The sequence below is a fragment of the Populus trichocarpa genome, chromosome 5 (assembly GCF_000002775.5).
Source record: "Populus trichocarpa isolate Nisqually-1 chromosome 5, P.trichocarpa_v4.1, whole genome shotgun sequence".
NCBI classification, from domain to species: domain Eukaryota; kingdom Viridiplantae; phylum Streptophyta; class Magnoliopsida; order Malpighiales; family Salicaceae; genus Populus; species Populus trichocarpa.
In genome coordinates this window covers 23,597,860-23,620,438 of record NC_037289.2, presented here as the reverse complement: position 1 = coordinate 23,620,438, position 22,579 = coordinate 23,597,860, and the positions used below count along the sequence as shown (strand labels likewise).

Sequence of the window (22,579 nt, the reverse complement as noted above, 5' to 3'; positions counted from 1 at the left end):
ATATTTACTGGAGTCTGTACACCTCGTGAAAAGTCATATGATTTTATACTAGGAAAATGTTTTTGAGAATTCAATAAATCTCAACGTTTACATTGAGAAATATCCGTATGTTTTATTTGTTATTCTTTTTTTAAAACATATAGGGGGTGTTCATTATATATTATCAAAATAATTACACCAATAATAAATTCCAGTCACTTTATAATTGCTTCATTAAATAAAATAAAATAAAATAAAATATATTTAATTAAAAAGTCGAATGAATAAAATAATTTTTTTAAAATAATTTTAAAGTAGATTTTTGTCAATTAAATAGAGATATGTGATTATTTTTTGTGTTCAATAATGCAGTGTATAATGGTTTTTAAAAATATTTTTTAATTAAAATATATTAAAATATTTTCTAGTTTTTATTTTTGATATTAATACATCAAAATTATCAATAAATATTTTTAAAAAAATCAATTTAATATTATTTTGAATAAAAATTCATTTAAAAAACAAGTTCAAACTACCACTTCATCTCTTCTCTTACATTAACCAAGAACTATCCGAAAAAACCTTAGCACTTGATTGAGCAAGCATGAGGCATCTGATTTTGAAGATACATAAATCACACTCTTATTACATATGGTCTTGACTTACATTACACATGACACAAAATTGCACCATATGCTAGGGTGCATATAAGCCAGGAAATGTGACCTCACAGTTATTTCTCTTGAATTACAATGAGATCGTGGACAAGTCTTCTTATTCTCAACCTAGTTTCCGAATTCAAGTACACATTACAAATCCCAACTACTTCACTCTAATCAAAGACTAATTACATAGGAGTAAATTACCTTCATGGCTAGCCGGTTGCTGGCTGACCTAAAAATCATGATCATACTTGGAGTTTGTGGCTGCTAGGAGAGCAGCTCCAATACCAGACCCATCCTTTGAATGTTCTATGACTATGTTTTTTGAAATTTCTGATCCCAGAAGCTCGGTGACAGCATCTTGAAGGTAACTTCTGTACTGAGGGTAGTGCTCATATAATCCACCGTCCATGGCAACCACTGTTCTTTTATTGAAGATGGTACCTTTTGAATCCTCTTCCATTTTTTGAAGAATCCCAACAATTCCTGCACCTGCCAAGCGTCCACCTCTCTTTACAAGGGCATCGCAAACCTCTAATACAATCTTCCTTGCACTTAAGCTGGATTCAACCTGAACTTGAAAAGGGATTAAATAAAATAGTGATTGAGTAAGAAGAACAGTTAAGTTCAGATATGCACACTTCAGATGTTAACAATTGGCATTAGTTCAAACTAGTTACATGCCCCGCGCGATGCCGCGGGTCAATTATTTTTTGCATTTTAAAAATAGTCAAGATCTAAAAGTGTTAGGTTTTTTTGCAAAGTTATACCCAAGAGTTTCAGGTTTGATTGCAACGCCTGACCCAAGAGTAATGTTTATAATATTAATAATAACATTAAATTTGAGTTAACCCTTAGCATAAAAGTGTCTGGACTGCAATATCAGACCCAATAGCATTGGACGTGGGTCTGGTTGCAAGGTCGTGTCATAAAAGTGTAATAATTAAATAGATTAGTTAAACAGAAAAAAAACCAACAGGAAGAAAAAAACTAATGAAAAAAAGAAAAAAAAAATATGAATTAATTGGGTTAACCCTTCAAACCAGGTTAACCCGTCATACCTTGAATTCGCATCATGAAAGTTTGATAATTAAAAAGAAAAAAACAAATTAATGGGTTAACCCAGAATTAACTGGGCTAACTCGTCAAACCAGGTTAACCTGTCAAACCCGGAATCCGTGTAATGAAAATTTGATAACTAAATAGAAAAAAATTTAACATTAACAATTTCAATTAAACGAAAAAAATTAATTAAAAAAAAAACAAAAGGCATCAGCCTTTTCACTGTGGACTGCACTGTGCAGTCCACAGTCAAAGGCATAAAAAAAAAAACTAAAGGCATCAGCCGAGAACTACTTAGAAAAAAATTTAACATTAATAAACTAAATTAATTAAATAAAATTAATTAAAAAGAAAAAATAAAAGAAAGAAAACCTCTAAGAAGAAAAAAACTAAATAGAAAGAAATTTAACATTAACAAACTAAACTAAACGAAAAAAATAATTAAAAAGAAAAAAAAAGCAAAAAATAAAATAAAATTCAGGTTAACTCGTCAAACCAAGTTAACCCGTTAAACCCGGGATCCGTGTCATGAATGTCTGGTAACTAAATAAAAAAAAGTGAACATTAACAAACTGAACTAAAATAAAAAAATTAATTAAAAAGAAAAAAAAATTTGGGTTAACTCGTCAAACCATATTAACCTGTTAAACCCAGTATTTGTGTCATGAAAGTCTGATAACTAAATAAAAAAAAATTAACATTAACAAACTAAATTAAACAAAAATATTTATGAAAATAATAATAAAAAAAATTGACGGGTCAACCCGGAATTAACTGGGTTCACCCGTGAAACCAGGTTAACCCGTGAAACTCGGGATATGTGTCATGAAAGTCTAATAACTAAATAGAAAGAAATTTAACATTAACAAACTAAACTAAACGAAAAAAATTAATTAAAAAAACAAAGAAAGAAGCAAAAAAAAATCCCAAAAAGCATAAAAAAAACAGCTAAAATAACTTAGACAACTTAAAAAAAAAACAAAAAAAAAAAACGCCTAAGGAATCAGTGTTTTACTGTGTGGACTGCACTGACACTGATTCCTTTTAGCTATTTATGAAAATTTGATAACTGAATAGGAAAAAAAAAATTACGGGTTAACCCAGAATTAGCTGGGTTAACCCGTCAAAGCCGGAATCCGTGTCATGAAAGTTTGATAACTAAATAGAAAAAATTTAACATTAACAAACTAAATTAAACGAAAAAATTAATTAAAAAGAAAAACAAAAAAAAATCCGGGTTAACCCAGAATTAGCTGGGTTAACCCGTCAAACCCGGAATCCGTGTCATGAAAGTTTGATAACTAAATAGAAAAAATTTAACATTAACAAACTAAATTAAACGAAAAAATTAATTAAAAAGAAAAACCAAAAAAAAATTCCGGGTTAACCCATCAAACCCGGAACCCGTGTCATGAAAGTTTGATAACTAAATAGAAAAAAATTTAACAGTTAACAAAAAAAAAATCATTAAAAAAACAAAGAAAAAAACAGCTTAAAAAAAACAAAACAAAATAAAAAACAGCTCAGCGTGTCACTTTAGACTGCACTCGAAAAAATAATTAATTAAAAAGTAAACTAGAAAAAAAATTTGGGTTAACCCGTCAAACCCGGAACCAGCTTAAAAAAAAAACAAAACAACTTAAAAAAAAAAAGAAAAGAAAAGCAGCTGCTCAGCGTTTCATCGTGAACTTGCACAATGAAACACTGAGCAGTTTTAGTATATTTTACAATATACTGTATAAAAAGCAGGACTACTAAATAGCATGGTGTACGCACAATGCACCTCTAGAGGTTACTAATTAATTGTTTTTTGAATATCAACCCACTTGATTGATAGCGTGAGCATCCACACACACTGGAAGCAAATTCTGTGTTTACGCTCAATTTCGTCAGAAGGGTGAATATCAGAGGAGTGGCAGAATAGTATATGTTACCCCAGCTACATTATGTAGAATTGAACCAACGGCTTGAAGATCATCTGAATTGTCCTGCTGCATTGCGCATATATCTGGTGTCCTATAATACATTTGAGAACATGCTTCAGCATGCAGGAAATACATTGGGCTAATCGCATGCAAGTATATAACTGGACCAGACAGTAACAGTGTGTTAATGTGACTCATGGTGAGTTTTTGAACCTTTAAACTCTAAAATTACAATGGAGGAAATTTCAAGATGTAGTTACCGGAGTGCGAAAGGTGTGGATAGTTTATTCGGGACGGCCCTGCCAAACAAAGAACCTTCTCCAGCCATTGTGACTAGAGCTCGCCGTGCAATTTCTCCTAGATACATTCCAGAGATTGTCTTCTCAAATATCTGTCCAGGCATAAGTTATTTTGAATTTTAACCAGTTATGACGGCATAGTATACATAATTGACCATGACACAGAAAACTAAAGTTACCTGCTCACCAGGATTGATACTAGCTGCATCCATATCTCTATCAAACACAGTCAAAGGAATACCATCTGAAAACGCTCCCCATTCTGTGTTAATAATCTGAGGCAAGGGAATGTCATCTAATTAAGGATTCAAATCAAGACCATGTTTTTAGAACCTCAAATGAGAAAAATAGAAAGAGATGGAGGGGAAGGAAGAAGAGGTAGAGGGAAAATTTCCGCACTGTTCTTCCAGAAGAAGACTTAGGCCCCTGTAGTTTTGGAATGCAATCCGTCCGTTCTACATAGCATGCATTAGTTCCAGTACCCAAAATAACAGCAACCATGACATCATCATCCCAGTATCTTGCTCCCGCTAAAGTTCCCACAGTATCATTAACCTAACAGGCATGAATTTATAATAAAAAGATTATTTCATCAAGCCAGAAAGTTTATCGTGGAGGATGCTGGAATGAGCACAACATACCAGGGCAGACACACGCATATCCAATCCTTGTCTTTCCATAGCTTCATTCAGACAAGCAACGACATCTCGCCCTGCCTGTAAAGACCGTGGCATGCCAGGTTACTCCATAATTTGAATTAGTGAGTTCACTTCATGCAGTAAAACAAAGAACTACTCTAACGCAAGATACTACTTCAGAGTGCAAGTGTCCGGACATGAGAGTGAAAGTTTATGTTTATAGCTAACTAATGAACTTGAAGACAAGCACGTAAGTTAAACTGGGACAGTTTGCAACAATCCAGTTGATAGAAGGCTTATTGGACAAGTGAAACTTTTTTCATCTAAACGACAAATGAGTTATCGACACAAACATCCTTCTACTTTGGATTCTATCATATAAGTTCAAACTAAACCCATTTGAAATAAGATAAGAATTGTCGAGACACTAAAATCTTATGAAGAATATTTCTTGTATATACAATTAAAGGATACAGAGTTACAAACCGTTCCGGAGACTGCAAAACCCTTGGTCCACTTCATTAATATGCCAGAGTCAATGGATGTCTGCTTCACAGGGAAAGAAAATGTGAACCCAATTTCCCTTTGCCTTCCATGCGGCAGGTGAAATTTCTTGCTCTCCTTTTCTGCAAATCCAGCCAGTGTGGATGCAATAAAATCGAAAAGCTCCTGTATCAAGACACAAAACAATTAAAAGGAATGCATAAACAAATGTGTTGGCAGACTTAAATTGTGCAAAAACAGACCTCAGATGTACCAAACATAAGCCCTTGAGGAATCGATAATTGCTCAAATTCCGTGGCAACAACTCTCTCTTCTTTCCCACCTAACTGCACCCTCAGCGCCCGAAAATTTGTGCCTCCAAGATCCAATGCATAAAACAATCCCTTCTCATTTCTTTCAAACAAAGAAACAATGAATTATATAAATTTTAATTCTAGTAGGCATCTCTGTTTCTGGGTATGAATTTCAAGCTACCTAACAGCTAACTACAATAATAACTATTCTTTCTGTATCGAGTGACTGGAAATTTAATATTTTCCTAGCTTGCTCCATGAATAAGATATAAATACATTCCATACGAAGAAAATTCAGCTAAAAGTCAACTAAATAAAGCAAAAAACATTAAGCTTTAACTTTGGAAATACCCGCTAGGCAAGCTATCAACATAGCTGAGTATCATCTTGAGATTGCTGCCACCATCAACAGCAAGCCCAGCTCGCATGTCAGCAGTCATGGAATCCGCCACGTGGCGAATGACCGGTAAAGGAGTTGCACAGTCTTGCTGTAACTTAGTCAAGATCGAGCCTACTGAAACAACAGATCGGAGAGCCATCGTTACTCGAGGCGTGCCCCTGCTCCTAGGAGAAGGGGAAACGTAAAGTGTTCCAAAGGCCGGTGAAGTGGTTGCGGCAACCGACATTTTAGGTGGACGGTAAGATCAAAGAACGTGAAGAAAGAGAAACAAGGAAAAAGAAAAATGTGAGGCCGAGACAGGGACAGGGACACAGAAAGCATAGCGAACAGTGAGTGTTGTTTTCTCTCTTTTATTTCTTGACGGGAAGGTTTCCACAGTTAGGTTTCAAGATTATTATTAATAATAAAATACTTAATTTAAAAAAAACAAAAAAAAAACAATCCGTTAACGGTTTCTCTTCTAGTTTAACAACCACGGTCGTTACATTCTAGTTTATTTCGGTGGTTTTTCCTTCTTCTTTTTTAATTTTTTTTTAGTTTAGTTATTTTTTATGTAACGATGTTAGCTAGAGGATAAAGACTTCGGTGGGGTGGACAAAGTTGGGGAATGGGCGGACAAGACGATGTTGACACAACATCTGTGCCTTGTTCTCGTTTGGAGAGTCCTCTTCAGATGTTTTAGCTCTCTTTGGCATGTTGTATAGTACATTATGCAGCTCATTGCCTCCAAATCATAGGTTGCGGTGACAAGGAATTATGCCAAGAATTTCTTGCGAGTAAAACGGTTTTTATTTTTATCCAAGATAATTTCGTTTTATTTAGAAAAATTATTTAAACAATACTATTTTAAAATTGAATATGATTCAATGACCCAAACTCACTCTTAACCGGAAGCATTTCTAGAAACACCTACCTAATGAGAGAGTCAATTCGGAAACAAATCTTCAATAAGTCAGCAAATTTAGAATTTGATTTTACGAAGACAATAAAATGGACATAATTACTCGAAATTCTAAAGACATCAGGTAAATCTCATGTAGATTTCAGACTGATCAAGATGGATATGAATTAGATGTTCAGACAAGCCTTCATCAGGCAGCATATTATGGACTCCCGGTAATTTTCCGACGGGCCTGGCACTGGGAAATTCCTTGCTGAAATTTTGCATTAGAAGTTAGAGTTGGTGATGAATCATGTCAAATATCGACCCTGCCCCAGAGGATTTATCAGTGGGCCTTTGAAAATTAATCCACACCGATAATAAGGATTTTCTTGATGGGTGAACTCTGGCCTAAGAGACCAATTAGAATTAGGTAAATTATAACTTAGTTCATTTTCTTTTTATGATTTTTTTATGTTAGTCCCTTAACTAGTGCTAATTTAATTTTTTTAAATATCCAAATTAACCTGTCAAATGAACTTTTTATTTTTATTTTAAGTATATAAGACTTAAATCTTGATTAGAATTGAAGGGTGATTTAAGAAAAACAATTAGATTATCATAAAAAAAAAACTAATAGAATCACCAAGTTATAAAATAAATAATACGGGGAACGATTTAATACGAGGTTTCTTACAATATTGGGATTGCCAAATCACTTCTCTAAAACATGTACAAGTTTGAGGAAATTGAAAATGATTTTACTCCTTATTAAACAATGTTACATGGTTAATTTTCCTTCATATTTTATAAAAAGCGATTTTGTGTCTACTTGAAATTATAGTTTTTTCTGCATTTTAAATTATTATTTTTTTAAAAAACATAAAAATAATATATTTTAAATTTTTTATAATAATCTTAATATACTGAAGTCAATAATAAAAAAAATAATTTTAAAAAATAACAATACAAAAAACAAGAGGCACAAGATATGTACAAGCTTGAGAGCCCAAATTAGGACCCATAATCACGGGTTAGAGTTATTATGGCTATATTGGGCTTTAGTTGATAACTTGATACAATTATGGATTAGAATGTGGATCGTGGAACACCTAACACACACGCATTGCCCCATTTGAAACGTTGGCTCTTGGTGAAGAGTCCCTCTCCTCTGCCGAATCAACATGGGCTACTCAGACGCCACTGTGCAAAAGTCCATCCAACCACCACCTCCACGCTCGAAAATAGTATTAACAGAAGTAGAAGAATTCTAGTGAAGTGGACGCGAAGAAAAGAAGCTCCCCTGCAAGACATAAACTTATCATACATTATTGTCTCCCCTAATCAAGATTCACTTCTAGCTACTTGTAACCTACCTGTCCCTGTCTCTATCCTTTTCTCTAGATTAAAACTGCATCCTCGTTCCCATCTTTCCTTCAACCCAGAAATACCTGATCTCTAGCTCTCAATCTCTTAATTTCTCCCTTACAATAAGGCACATATAGAACATGGAAGGTGAAGAAGGAGTGATCGTACTCAAAAGGGCTGAGATTGATACTCGAGCACCCTTCAGGTCAGTTAAAGAGGCCGTCACATTGTTCGGGGAGAAAGTTTTAGCTGAGGAGCTCTATGCCAATAAGCTCAAACAGGTTAGCTTTTGTTTCATGATTCTATTACATTATTGTGTTGCTCCTATGTTCCTATATGGAACTAGTTGTTACTTGTTGGAGACTTTTCCTGTTTTCCTTTCAATTTTCTCCCTCAACAACTGTAAAAGTGAACACACACTGACATTGTCATGGGGCCAAAGCAGATGGAGAAGATCACTAGAATGTTTTCACTGTAATTAATGATGAGATTATTAACATTTCGTTAATTATCATTCACTTGATCACAGTGTTATTATGCTTGCTTGTGACGGAATTTAAGACTTTTATTCCTTGTCATGTGATAGGATAAAGTTAAAAATATACTGAATGTTTTCTCCAATTGATAAACAATAGCGATATTATTTTATTATTTAGTAGAATTTATTTAGAGCTTTAAGAATCAATCTCTATTGCTTTTGACGAGGAGAAGCCAACTCATCCTGCATGCGACCTTGTCATAGAATAAGGCTATGACCACTTTAGGTCTAATAGGAGAGGGCGGTAAGCAAAGCATCCTATGGTTCTTGAACCTAAGAAGATCTCGATCGAGCCAAGGCTCCATTGGTGACGACTTCTTTGACATTGGTGATGGATGGATTCTATTAGAGTTGCTCTAATTGATTAATGATTCATTGTTAATGTTCAATTTTTTTTTTGTTTAAGTAGATGCACGTTGGAGGAATTGAATATGGGCAGGGCACTTCCAGGCTTGGAACAGTCACAGCAGAGCTAAAGGAGACGAAACAAAGTCTCGAAAACGCCAAAGAACAAAGGACGCTAATGGCAAATTGCCTTTCTTCGCTTCAAGAAGAACTTGAGAGAACAAGGAGAGAGCTTCAACAATTGAAGGAACGTGAGGTCGAAAGGCAACTGATAGAATCTGAAATTGAAGTTGTCAAGGTTGTTGAAGACACAACAAAATTTGAAGTCAAAATGCAGACATCGAATGAAGAAGGGACACAGTTTCAAAACAAGAGATATGTGATGCAGACATCGAATGAAGAAGGGACACAGTTTCAAAACAAGAGATATGTGACATTTGCTAATCCGCCTTCCTTGACACAAGTTCTAATGCCACAAGGAGTTGAAGCACTAGAGAGGCACCCTTCTCTAAGGAAAAAGAAGAAGAAGCCTTTGATCCCTCTAATAGGAGGGATTTTCTCTAAGAAATTCGGAAAATGAAGCTCATCTCCATGCGTTGCAGCATAAGCACATCCTTAATTAACATACTTTCAGCTCCAAAAATAATGATAATCTAGTCCCCAAAGTTTTCATACAATCCTTTTCAGTCCCTTTCCATTGTAGCTGAAGTTGACTTGCAGATGGATGTTTGAAAAGGTTGCGAGGTCTATGTAATAAAAATACGTTCAAATCATTATGTTTTTGTTACTTCTTGAACTATTAACTTAAATGGATCTTAAATTTACATTAAAAAAAAAAAAAAATTTCAAAACATATCTACAGTATTGTATCAGTAGGGGGAAAAAAAAAAAAAGAATCAGAAGTGGGTGCTTGCTAGCTGGTTCACACAAGCTACGGGAGAGATTATGCAATGATGATGGTAGAGGAAGAGCTACCTTTTATTGTATTGTCTACGACCCAGTGACACTGCAGACAAATCTTAGACGAGTCACGGGCCAAATTTGGCCCGTTTGCTGATAGTTGTTGAGCTAAGGCATCTCAGGGTCTTTACTTCTAAGCCTCTTACGGACACTTTGGACTATGCGTTACTGAGCCAGGAATCCCATTAGAGACGGCTTTGCTAGATATCCAGTGTTCAGACAAAGATCTGGGCCATAAACGGCAGCCCATGTAGGGAAAGAGAGACAAGAAAGAAAAAGAAAAGGAAATTCTTCATATCAAGCTCAAAATTATTGATTTACAACATAGCACAACCATCAAAACGTTGCCCACAAAGAACAGGGAAGAGAAGTGCTTGACAGAACCAACAAGAACAGCATGCCTAACTCTTGTATCCACCGTGTATATTATATATCAAAGCAAGAACAAATGAAATCCAAGCAAGAAAGTGATTAAAGCAATCATCATGAAACATAATCAAACCCAAACATCAGATTTTCGACCATCTAAAATCCCTTCCTGAGATGACTTGTTGAAGAACTCAATGCAATCAGCAATAGCCTCACTATAATGTGAGTTCGACGAGTAGTAAGAGCTACATGAAGTCTTTGGTGGATCAAATCTCTCACAACTTCTTTGCTTTGAAGCCATGCTTGACGTAGTTGGACTCGAAAACACGAGTCGCATGAGAATTTTCCTGAAGCGATTGAAAAGCTTCATGGCAGAGAAATTAAACTTACTAGCCTGAGGGGCCTGGTCACTAAGGGCTTCAGAATAAATACTACTGCCTCTTACTTGTATAACAAAGCTGTCTCTTTGAGGCTTGTGCATGGTATTAATTCTCTTTTCTCTTGGCTTGACAGATACCCTCCGGGAAGTGTAATCAAATCATGTATGTCGTTTGGGTGAACGATATAAAAAGAGGGAAGGGTTTCAAACACTGGGTTTATTCTATTTGGGAAGGCTCAAAGAGAGCATATTGCAGGAGAGGGAAAAGAGGTAGCATGTGCCCAAATCATTTGTATGGGCTTCACTTGTCCTGACAAAGTTGTTATTGTTTATTAGGGTTTGTTCTTGATTATCTTCAACTGATTAAAGCAGTTTAAGAAAACTTCAAAGGCACTTGCCTACCTTTTCATGATGTTCTCAAACCAGATGGTGGACCCATGAGTTTAATTAGATGAAGAAGGTAAGTTTTCATTAATGGAAGAAAGTTACTGGCATTCATAAGTTAAAACCCAAGTGTTAGAATAAATTTAAGAACTCGAGCATTCAAACACCAACACCAATGATGTAACAGTCAAACGATCTTTTAGAGAGATATCTCATGAACATGATTGCTCTTCCCATTACCTAAAAAGCTCGGATGGTTCATGGTTTTAACTATTTCCATAAAAAAAGAATAATTTGATTCGTGGTTTCGGCTTCAACTCATGAGGATAGTGGGTGGGGGGGAGTAGTAAATGATTACTGATTCGAACGAGGTAAATTAATGGCTCGAGTTCACAGCACAAGGATCAAATGTGTCTTGTCTCCTTGTGATCCATTCAAAAGAAACCAATCTGTAATTTTGTATGATGGGGTTTCTTGAAACGAAGAGTACTAAAAGCCGTGGTGAATGATGGGCGTGGCCTTCTTTGTTTCATAATTAATCAACTGTTTAGCTCACGTGGGGTCAATCTGAAAACATTTATCAACAAGTGGAGTGCCATTTTTCCCCCCAAGAGCTATGCTAATTTTAATTTTATTGATTTGTTTTTTTAAAAAAAATGTACTGAATTTATAGAACTAACATGGTATTAACATGATAGATACCGATAAAAAAAAATAGATTTTTTAGATAATTATTTTACTCGAATAATAAATAAGTTATAAATATTATTAAATCCATTCTAAAAGTACTCAACTCAGATTTAATATGAGATTATATATATATATATATATATATATATATATATATATATATATATATATATATATATTTTGGATAGTAAATAATTATCGAATAATGAATACTTATATAAATATTTAAAATCTCATAAATAAGTATAAATATCTAAATTTATTAATTGATAGAATATAAACATGAAAAAAATTGATACAGTCGTTATTCAATTTGCAAGTAGATAAAATGATTTTGGAATTATTTTGTTTTAGAGAGATTAATTAGTAACATTATTTTTCAACACCACTTGTGATTATTTTCTTTTTATGGTGTTAAATTTGATGATAGATTGAATCATGGAATTGCATTTGATAATGAATTAGTGATTAGTGATTAATGTCATGATGTGAAACTAAATGACCCCTTGGCTTGAGAAATGACAAGTTTTTTACTGTTCATTCAATGAGGGGCTTGGTAATTAACTACCTACCTCTTGATCATTCACTGCTGATTGGGAATAAGCAAAAGCTGAACCTGTGATTATTCAATTCTAATCCAAGCAACGAATAGTGTATTTGATAAAATGGTGTTTACTGTTTTTTAAAAGTATTTTTTATTTAAAAATATATATTTTTTATTTTTTCATTTTTTGATATCAATATATTAATTAAAAAGCAAAAAATAATTTAAAAGGTATTCTAAAAAACAGTTTCGTATTTCATATTTGAAGCTCACTGGTCCTGTGGTCCATACAACATAAAATCCAAAGCTTGGCTTGATTGTGCATGCATCTATCAAGAGACCAATGACAAAAGTGGCCAGAGGAAATGAAAGGCAAAAAAAGTAGATAAAAAAGCTCAATTGAAAAGATTAATAGCCTTTTTATTTTTTTAAACAAAAATGGTGGTTGTTTTTAAAAATTTTTTATTATAAAATATATTAAAATAATATATTTTTTATTTTTAGAATTTATTTTTGATATCAGTACATTAAAATAATATGATAATACTAAAAAAAAGTTTAATTTAAAGCAAAACATAATTTAAAATAAAATTTTATTTTAAAAATATTAAACATAAAAATAAACTAATTTTAAAATTAAAAGGAGCAGAACATGTATGATGAGATTAAAAGAGTCTGTTCAATGATATCATTAAGAGTGGAGGGCTTGAGATGATGATTTTGCAAGACAACCATGATTGTGTCTTGTACTTTCTTCTATAATCTAAGTGGTGGGACAATAATGAGGTCTGTAGTTAACCACCTTTCACATTAATTTTTAATTAAGTAGCCATGATAGGTTTAACAGCATAATCAACAACTTTTTCTTAATCATACAAAACACTCGAAGGTTCCTCCTCAATACAATAGTGAAATTTGCCAAAAAGTCTATAAACTAGGCTTAGTAAACGGGCTTTTTATGGGCCAATCTGGTAGGGTAATAGCCGAACCTTACAAAGTTGGGCCTGTTAGAAGGCCTAAGGTTTATGAGGCTGAAAGCCCAGAAAACAAATCTATAGAGATGGAGGATCCCCAAACATCTTATGGCGAGGCAATACAAAAGGAATTTCCAAACAGGAATCCTAGAACACAGCAGTTGCATGAGCGTGAGTTTGTCACTGTAATAACTCTTGATGTTCCAGCTTCAAAAATAATATTTTAAAAAAATATATATAAATTATAATTTTTTCTTGATAAAGATTTTAAGAAAGCGTTTTTAGTAAAACTCATATAAGACTACGATATTTGTTGATTAACTAGATATTTTAAAAGACAAAACTCATAACATACCACCAACAAATTAACAGAGATTTAGAGCAGAAACCTCTGCAAATAAAGCTTAAGACATGCAAAAAAAAGATAGATTCTGATATACATGTCTTTAACGAGGCTGTAGGGGAATGTAAAGACACATATCTAGCACATTTCCTCCTTGTAAAGGCAAGTATATGTCCCATGATTTCACTTTCAATTCTCTTCCCTTTAACGTCCTTTCTAAAAATACTTCAGCAGCCTTTTCAAGAGAGAAATCTGCTGAACCTGTTGCCGTGTTAATTGGGTTAGAAGTTCTTCCCTATCTGGAAACAGATTAAATTTGATCCTTTTTAGCCATGATAAAAAATTACGGCACTGGTTTTTAAGGGGTAGCTAGGATAACGGTTCTGGGCTGGTGGGATCTCTCAGTGATCAAGTAATTTCTTGATATTATGAGCATTCTGCTCACCTTTTCTTTCTTGTTTAGTTTTGTTTGCATGTTTTTGGACCCTTTCCCCCTCTCTTGATCCATGGTATCAAGCACGAGACAGTCCCCATCAAACTCGAGCTTGTGGTATTTGGATCACCCGCTATGGCACTGCGCATTTATGTCTGCTCAACCAAACCAGCAAAAATCAGCACTATAATATATATCTTGCATCTAAATGTTTTCCTCTAATAATAATAATAATAATAATATTCTGAAATAAAATTTTACATATCAAACCAAGTTAAGATAGTACCAATAATATCACCTCTTTTTATCTTATTATTTCCAAATTTATCTTTTTTTGACAAGATATTAAACAAATAATCCAGTTTAGTGTATATTTGTCTACGCGGTCAACCCTATTTTTCAAACTGCAATTGCATTTTTATGTTTTTTTCCATGGCAAACCGCAATTTAAAATATTGTTGGCCATGTAGATAAGCGTGCCTTTAAGATGCTACATTTTAGAAAAAAATTGTTCTTTCACAAGCTCAGCTCTGCTGTTTTAAATTGATAAACAAAATCATTTAAGGTCACAGCTAATTAGAAAAGAAACCATAACAGATCATGCTAATAAAATTCATAACTCATAATTGATTTAATTTTATATCTGAGACCACTCAAATGTCAAACTAAAAAAACATTTACATTCAAAGTTGTCAATTCCGTGCCGTTTCGCTCGGAATGGCCGAAACATTTCATACCAATTCAAAAAACAAAATAAAACGGAACAATTTTCATCTTATTTTAAATCTCGATCCGTTCCGGATTTTTCGGCTAAATTTCGGCCGAAATGTTCCGGTTTCATTCTACATGTTCCGTTCCGGTTTTGAAAAGCTTTTGAATCAAATTGAACCTGGTTCAATTTAATTAATTAAACCACCCAAGTATAAAAAGCTTTTTTTTCATCACTATTTTAAATAACAATAATATTAATAATAATATTAAAAATTATTATTACTATTTTCATTAACAATGATATTAATTTTTTAAAATTAGATTTATCATTAATATATATGGTTTATATTCTTGTTGTTTTTTTCATGTTTATACTTTGTAGGAATTTGAGCAAAATAAAGGATGCTTTAGATCTCATTAGCCTTGATAATATTGACCTAACTTTATATTTAAAATATTTGTGTTAAAATATTTTACTTTCATAATATTTTGATATTTTGTTTAAGTTGAATTACTTTAAGTTAAAGATCTATTTAATCTTGGCTATTTAGAAATATTTTAAATTTTAAAATTATATTTGTTTGGTATTATGTTTATATTGCATAATTTATAATTAATTTATCTTGAATTTGAATTATGTTATATATATATATATATGTGTGTGTGTGTGAACAGTACAACACCGAAACGGTACGTCAAAACACTTTAAAAATAAAACATTTTATTTTAATTAAAAATACAAAACATCTACTAAACAGAATTGACACCCTTCATATATTAAGCTATCAATTGACACCCTTCATATATTAAGCTATCAAGAATTAAATATATAAACATGATTACGACCCGCAATTTGGGCAAGGAGAGTATTTTTTTTACTTGGTTTACTAGCCAAAGGTTCTGTCCCGCAAGGCCAAGCCTCGATCTAAGATCAATGGCTAATCATCAACCTGTCAACGCGTGCTACTGCTCACAACCTTCGAATCTTAGCTACGAGCCGATGCAGGCAAGATTAGCTGGTCTGTCTTTCACACAAGACAAGAATATATACGGACCCTCGTCACTTAAATTATTATATTGATTTGTGTGCTAAGTTTTCAGTGATCTCATTGGGGATTACATTGATCATGATTCTAGGAAACTCCCATTCGATTTAAACACACCATGCCATGACCTTAATTATTCCTATATTCTAATCACCTCCTGCAAAATCCAAGCACGGCAAACAACGAGAAACAATGAATGTGCATATGCTCAAGCATGTGTAGGCAATTATAATCGAGTCACTGTGTGTGTTATATAAAGCCAGCACGCATAAGTCTTCTCTTGGCTATTAATTGTTGATTGGTCAAGGTCAAAGAATACCCTCCCTCCCCACCACTTTGCATCTCATCTAACAATTATTTCAAGATAATTTCACGTGGCCCTTCATAATTTTGGTCCACTACTCTCCTCAAGAACCCATATGGGAGCATGTCACTTAATTGAAAGAATGAAAAGATTGCACTAATCCATCCATTCTGAAATAATTCATACCTAATTAATCACCCTTTAAGACTTCAATTTTGTTTCTCACGACAAGTTACTGTAAATGTCACGAATAAAATCATAGGAGAAGAGACCCACCTGCAAATAAAGAGACCTGGGCGAGCTATTTAGACAATGAAAGGTGTCCATTTGAAGGTGACACTTGAATGAATCTGTTCCCAACTCCCTGTCTGTGTGTTTGTTTGTGCCGATATTTTATTTTATCTGTGGTTGTAATCTGAAAAAACAGTTTTTATAAATGAAAAAAAATAATTTGTGGAGTTAGAATAAATATAAAAGTACATGAAAACCACGATGCCAAACGGAAAAAAAATTGCTGTTGCTTCTCCTGATTGAACACCTCATGATCAAATTGCAATATATGATTTCAGCATCCTTATTAAATAAATTTATTGAAGCTCGCCAACAGTTTGAAGATGCCAGCCCAATTAACTAAGATACAGGAATGATAAACACGCACGCAGATATATTCTATTTTCCTCGAGGCAGATGCTCACGACATGAAGTCTGAATTCAGCATCCTTCCAGGTAACTATCATTTGGTTTGAACTTTTAGCATGAAGCATCTATTCTACTTCCGTGCTATTGCAACATTTTTTTTAAGAGGTTAGGATATCGAAGGAGCTTTTGCGGAGTAACGGGGCTTAACTCGACGAAAACTGTATGGAAGATATCGTTAACCGGAAAAAGAAATGTAGTGAATAATCTCTCCAATCTGAAGTCTTCAGGTCTGGTTTATATACACAAACACCTGCAGAGGTTAGCGGGGTTACGCTAACCGTTGCTTGAGGTATAATAGGTTTTGAGCATGATCAGAAGGGAAACTACTTGGGGAAAACAACAAGAACAAGCTCAAAGAAATAATCTAAGACTCGAGAGCCTTGTAAATGACAACAAAACAAGGCAATATAGCCCTCGGATTGAACACAGACAACTCCTCGAGATTCGAGTAAATCCCAGCATACCCGGCTACAGAATCATATGAGCCAGCAGCAGCTGACGACGCACCATCCTCCTCAGGCGGCGGCGCATCCTCCGCCACGCGCTTCACTCTCCCAGCAATCACACGACACACCAACATGGCCCTACGCTCGTCCGTACAGCCCAGCAGTGAGTCATGGGCCCTACCGCTACTAGCCGTGGTGCGTACACCTTTGCACTCTTTGCCTTGAAACCCGTGCCTTATTATGGTGCATATTCCACAGCCAGGGATTGAGCCGCACAAGGTGGACGAACCCCGTGAGCCGAGAGAGCAAGTTAGCGTTGTACAGTGAAATCTTAAAAGCTCGTTGCCGTCAGCTGCGCACCTGGGGTTTTTTCTAGTGCTGCTGAGTGCACGTGCCTTCACTGCGTCCCTGCAGTCCTCAAACCGTTGGATCGTTCGTTGTGTGTTGTTGACTTTTAATATCCTTTCGATCTTGCAGCATGGGTTGTCTTTTCTGACCCAGCTTGATTTGAAGATGATCTCCACGATATTTCGGCCCGAATCCTCTGGCCCCAGCTCCGATACTGGACATATGGCAATAAATTGGGCTCAGTGTCCGTGCAAATTTAACGTTACGGGACGTAACAGCTACTTCCATGACAAAAATCAGGCCATTAAATTTTTGTCATCAAAGGACAGCTGTGAGTCCAGTTTGAAAGCGTTGCTTGGAATTGTGTTTTTAATAATAATTTATGAAAATTTTAAAAAGATATATTTTTTTATATTTTTAGATTATTTTAATATATTAATATCAAAAATAATTTTTTAAAGATAAAAAATATATTATTTTAATAATTTTTTAAATAAAAAATACTTTATAAAATAACAATCTCAAGCAATCTCTCAGTACCTTATAAATAGGTCATCTTATATGATTGGCAGAAAAAAAAAATTGTTTACTGGAAGAAGGCAAAGTTGCTGTGCTGTACTAAAAGTACATTTATGGAAAATAAAGCATGGAGACAGCAATCATGAAAAGAAAGGTGTTGTGTTAAATTTTCAAACTCTAGGATTGAATGCAAAAGCTATGTGATAGTGTACAGTTCCATCAAAGTGACAATTATTCTTTGCCGAAACAGTAATGCTATATATCAAGAATTAGTTTTTCTTAAAAAAATAAAAATAAATAGCTCGATGAAGATGAAGTGTATTTTATATATTTAGGATATAAGAGAGTGTGATTGCGGTGGTTTTTTAAAGTATTTTTTTATGCTAAAATGCATTAAAATAATGTTTTTTTATTTTTAAAAAATTAATTTTAAAATCAGCGTATCAAAATAATCCAAAACATAAAAAAAAATAACTTCTAACAAAAACAAATTTGAATTTTTTGAAAAAATAGATTAACCTGCATTTTCAAATGCAGCCTTATTTGATTACTATTTTAAACTTTTGAGCTAGATACAAAAATAATAACATGTTTTTTTTATATATAATGATATAAATTTATTTTAAAATTATATCTTATATGCAAATTTATTTTATATTTTTTCAGATATATATATATATATATATTTTTATTATTATTATTATAATACACTAATTAAGCCAAGAAATCAAATAATTGATATTATTTGAAATAATTAACGTTGCTCTTGAGTGAATGGCTAGCAAAAAAATCTGAGACAGAAAAAAAAAAGATAAAAAACAGGTGAATTGGAAAAAGATAATTACAATTAAGCTCATACTCCTCAACAAAAAAAAATATTGCATGGCAAAATGGTTTTATTGATTAATCTAAAAAAATTAGTTGAATAAGTTGGAACTTTAATTCAGTGGACAAAGTATTCAACCACTTATTGTGAATAAATACTAATAGATAAGAAAATTCTGCAAAAATATGTAATCAATGATAAATTTCCTTGTAATTAAGATGAAAATAAAATTTACCAGCATGGCGAACTTTTTGGTGAAGCTCCAAGCTTTCAATCTTTGGAAAGACCTCTCCACACTGAGCACAGGCACTAATTGTGGTTCTTGCAGATGGGTATCTGGATTTTTTTAGCCCAAAATTAATAAATAATATTCTATTTTTTTTCTTTTTTTGTTATATTCAAGAGAAAATGAGAAATTAAGAGGAAAAAATGAATATGAAAGCGAAAGGCACCTTCGGGCACACAACCGCTGAAGTGAAGGTTTCAAGTCTCCAAACCGGCCAGGAGAGAATAGATGCGCGAAGCAGCCGGTTTGCATTTTAGATCTGGGAATCAACGAGTGAAGAAGCCAGTTGTTCTGAGCGATCCTGAAACAGGGAAGAAAGAGCTCGGTATAGAGTTGGGTGAAGTGAACTTTCAGCATTTCGAAAAGGGAGATCTTCTATAGGGGAAAAGGCTTGCAAAGAATCTCCTGATTCGACGTCTTGTAGAAGGGTGCCACGGCTTTTTGGCGCTTCAGAAGATTCTTCCCTGAAGTCTGACCCATGCAAGCAAGTCAGTAAATTCAGTAGCAATCTGCTTTCAAGCGGCTTTCCTCACAGCACGGGTTTGTTGGAAAAAGAGATTCTTATTCCCTAGTCGCCCAAGTGTGGGTCACTTATATCTTCTATTCAAGCAAGATATAGATCTTTCCTAGTGAAGAAAGAAGAACCTCGGGAATGATTCATCTAGAAAACTTCGGTAAGTAAGCTCTTTCATTCCATGCTGTCTGCCGGTCACTGAGCTTGCGAGAAAGAAACAACTCTTTCTCTAAAGTAAAGCAAATAACGCTCTCGAGAGAAAGCAGCAAGACGCTGACTGGCTCACGATCTCAGCAATCTGAACCTGTGAATACAGATCTCCTTACGTTAGATAATGCTCTTATCAATGTGAGCGAAGATGACGGGGATACGGCAAAGAAATCGTGGGGCAGTGCCCAAACTCTTCGAGGAGAGATTTTCTTCCTTCCTAACATATTCCCACAAGATAGTTAAAGCCAGCTGAGTCATCCCTGACGTTCACCTTCCGCCGTAGAGGAAGATTTCTATTCATAGAAAGAGTTGCACTAGCGGTAGGCACCTTTGGTTTTGGCATAGCTCTCTTCTGATGAAGCTCCAAGCTTTCAATCTTTGGAAAGACCTCTCCACACTGAGCACAGGCACTAATTGTGGTTCTTGCAGATGGGTATCTGGATTTTTTTAGCCCAAAATTAATAAATAATATTCTATTTTTTTTCTTTTTTTGTTATATTCAAGAGAAAATGAGAAATTAAGAGGAAAAAATGAATATGAAAGCGAAATATATACCTGCTAGGGTCAACGATCATGTGACATTCATAGCAACCTGAAAGCTTCCTGAATTGCATGCCTCTAGAGGATGACGAGTGCGTTACACCGCCGTTGGATCTCCCTGGCCCCGCCAATGACCGAGTTGATGATGACCCGGTGCATACATCTTTCCGACTCAGTAGCCCAGTTTCTTGACCCACTGTGCTGCTTTCAGGTGAGTTGTCAGCTCTATGGACAACCCTCGTGTTGCCATGAACAACGGCTTTGAAACTACATATTGAGCTGCAGGAAGAGCCGAATTTTGGGTATCCAATGGGGTTCTTTGATGGGTCGTGTACTCTTGACCCTTCGATCTGTTTGCAGGTCAGTAGGTTCTTGATTTGGTCCCATGAAGATGGTTGCTTTTCCTTTTGCTTTTGCAGCTTTCGCCTGCGCCTGGACGGCTGTTTTTCTTGAGTCTCTTTCTGTTCTTGTGAGAAGGTAAGTGCAGCCATCAATAGCAAATTAGAAGACAGAAGAGAAGAGTAGCAGATAGTGTTATCTCTGGCACTAATTATGACATGAGAGAGAGAGAGAGAGAGGGAGGGAGGGAGGGAGGGAGAAGTGCTTGAAACAATAAGAGAGTTTTGTGTAATGGAGAGGATCCGGGATAGGTAATAAGGAGGCAAAGAGAGTGTTGTACGGGTGGGTCTGCCTTTATTTTGTTAACTAGTGATGAGTGATCTCTAGTTATTTTTCACTCCACCTTTTGCATTAACTACTGTTTTTTTCACACGAGTGAGGGTGCCTTTTGCAAAAATAATCCCAACTTGATGGTTGACCGTTTTGTGCATGGGCCAGGTTTATGTAGGAGGTTCGTCGTGTCGTTTAGGACCGTTTTGTGACCGTTTTGTGACCGCTTTGTATAAGCCTGTGACCCACTGTTTGGGTTCGGGTTTATCTACTCCACACATGCTCTTTCTCTCTCTACATATATATTTCACCCCTCTTATATTTATCAATTTAAGTATTGAAAGATCTTCTATTTTGATATAGAAACTTGTGTTGCAAGTCAGAGGTTTTTTTCATGAATTCATCATATTTGCCCATAAATAATGATTTAGATAATATTCCCACGTTTGCTTATTTTATGAAAGTTGAGCTTTCAACCCCAAGTTTACCTCTTGTTCCACGTGAATTCGAACCACCACCAGTACAATCAATCTCGTCTACCTCTTGGCACTTGCACCCAACAGTCACAATACATGTCTATAAATCCAAGCAATTCCTATTGTCAGGGTTACAAGACTCTCTAGCTAGAGCCGGTGTAAGGTGTTATATGATAAGATTATAAATAAGATATTTTAAAATATTTAAGAAATATATTTTTATTATTTTTTATATATATTTGACAAGTGTGGTTTTTAGCCATTTTTATTTTGTATCTTGGACCTTTTGCTAAGAGGAGACAATCTTCATTTCATAAATCATGATTGACAAATATATTCTTTAATTTTACTAGTTAGTTGAAAACTTGCTAGAAAGTTGAGATTCCAACTTTAAAACTAAATAACCCTTTTGAACTTAATTATTTTACATTAAAACATTATAAAAATCTTAATAAATCTATTTATGATTTTAAAATAGTAAAATATCAGTTCAAAATCATAAAAACAACTTGAAACCACAAACTTTCCAAACCCTATTATACTTTTTACTATAAGATGAAGGTCATAAACCGCCACCTTCAAACTAATATAGTTGAATTGAATTCTTTAATCAATCTTATAGTATACTTTTTACTATAAGATGAATTGAATTCGTTAAAGAATTGAATTGAATTTTTTAACGCCAAACTTTACCATTTTGATTATTAGAATCATGACAATCGATAATATTTTTTTTCTTCTCGATCATTTTCAGTGACTTACTCTTTTCTCTCTTAAATTCAATGACTTGCAAATAAATAAAAGAAACTTTTGGACCAAAATAAAGTTTTTTTAAATTTAGGACTAGCTATATATTTTCTATGTATTTTACATTTCAGTCCTCTAACTTTTAATTTGATATTTCTATCATAATTTCAAACTCAATCTCATCTAATTGAATCATGAAAGGATTTAATTGAAATAAAAAAAGTTTGAGAACACAAATAGAAAAAGAAAAAGGATGGAAATAAGAGGAA

The 22,579-nt window shown here is 34.1% G+C and overlaps 4 protein-coding genes across 4 annotated transcripts; 1 reads left to right on the top strand and 3 right to left on the bottom strand.

Annotated features, from left to right (window-relative positions):
- Window positions 1-573: 573 nt before the first annotated feature.
- LOC7493962 (hexokinase-2, chloroplastic) lies at window positions 574-6,098 on the bottom strand. The gene is made up of 9 exons (XM_024600483.2): window positions 5,714-6,098; window positions 5,312-5,462; window positions 5,052-5,234; window positions 4,569-4,643; window positions 4,327-4,482; window positions 4,107-4,202; window positions 3,889-4,019; window positions 3,638-3,719; window positions 574-1,212 (listed from the first exon to the last, which is right to left on the bottom strand). Exons 1-9 carry the CDS (start codon window positions 5,986-5,988, stop codon window positions 874-876), a joined length of 1,488 nt encoding a protein of 495 aa, XP_024456251.1. The 5' UTR covers window positions 5,989-6,098; the 3' UTR covers window positions 574-873.
- A 1,675-nt stretch (window positions 6,099-7,773) lies between these two features.
- LOC7477669 (WEB family protein At1g75720) lies at window positions 7,774-9,680 on the top strand. The gene is made up of 2 exons (XM_002307680.4): window positions 7,774-8,291; window positions 8,958-9,680. Exons 1-2 carry the CDS (start codon window positions 8,151-8,153, stop codon window positions 9,471-9,473), a joined length of 657 nt encoding a protein of 218 aa, XP_002307716.2. The 5' UTR covers window positions 7,774-8,150; the 3' UTR covers window positions 9,474-9,680.
- A 446-nt stretch (window positions 9,681-10,126) lies between these two features.
- Window positions 10,127-10,941, bottom strand: LOC7477668 (uncharacterized). Its single transcript, XM_024600335.2, has one exon. It carries the CDS (start codon window positions 10,701-10,703, stop codon window positions 10,350-10,352), a length of 354 nt encoding a protein of 117 aa, XP_024456103.1. The 5' UTR covers window positions 10,704-10,941; the 3' UTR covers window positions 10,127-10,349.
- Window positions 10,942-16,904: 5,963 nt separating this feature from the next.
- Window positions 16,905-21,030, bottom strand: LOC7493961 (uncharacterized). The gene is made up of 3 exons (XM_024600518.2): window positions 20,434-21,030; window positions 19,104-19,204; window positions 16,905-17,737 (listed from the first exon to the last, which is right to left on the bottom strand). The coding sequence occupies exons 1-3, from the start codon at window positions 20,907-20,909 to the stop codon at window positions 17,094-17,096; spliced, it is 1,221 nt and encodes a 406-aa protein (XP_024456286.1). The 5' UTR covers window positions 20,910-21,030; the 3' UTR covers window positions 16,905-17,093.
- Window positions 21,031-22,579: the final 1,549 nt, after the last annotated feature.

Coding starts and splice junctions, on each gene's coding strand:
- LOC7493962 (XM_024600483.2), bottom strand. CDS start 5,988: ATGTCGGTTGCCGCAACCACTTCACCGGCCTTTGGAACACTTTACGTT. Junction 5,235..5,311: donor TTATGTTTGGTACATCTGAG/GTCTGTTTTTGC, acceptor GTCTTGATACAG/GAGCTTTTCGATTTTATTGC. Junction 4,203..4,326: donor AGTCTTCTTCTGGAAGAACA/GTGCGGAAATTT, acceptor CCCTTGCCTCAG/ATTATTAACACAGAATGGGG.
- LOC7477669 (XM_002307680.4), top strand. CDS start 8,151: ATGGAAGGTGAAGAAGGAGTGATCGTACTCAAAAGGGCTGAGATTGAT. Junction 8,292..8,957: donor ATGCCAATAAGCTCAAACAG/GTTAGCTTTTGT, acceptor TTGTTTAAGTAG/ATGCACGTTGGAGGAATTGA.
- LOC7477668 (XM_024600335.2), bottom strand. CDS start 10,703: ATGCACAAGCCTCAAAGAGACAGCTTTGTTATACAAGTAAGAGGCAGT.
- LOC7493961 (XM_024600518.2), bottom strand. CDS start 20,909: ATGGCTGCACTTACCTTCTCACAAGAACAGAAAGAGACTCAAGAAAAA. Junction 19,205..20,433: donor ATGATCGTTGACCCTAGCAG/GTATATATTTCG, acceptor AAAAAAATCCAG/ATACCCATCTGCAAGAACCA. Junction 17,738..19,103: donor CCAAAAAGTTCGCCATGCTG/GTAAATTTTATT, acceptor CCATATGTCCAG/TATCGGAGCTGGGGCCAGAG.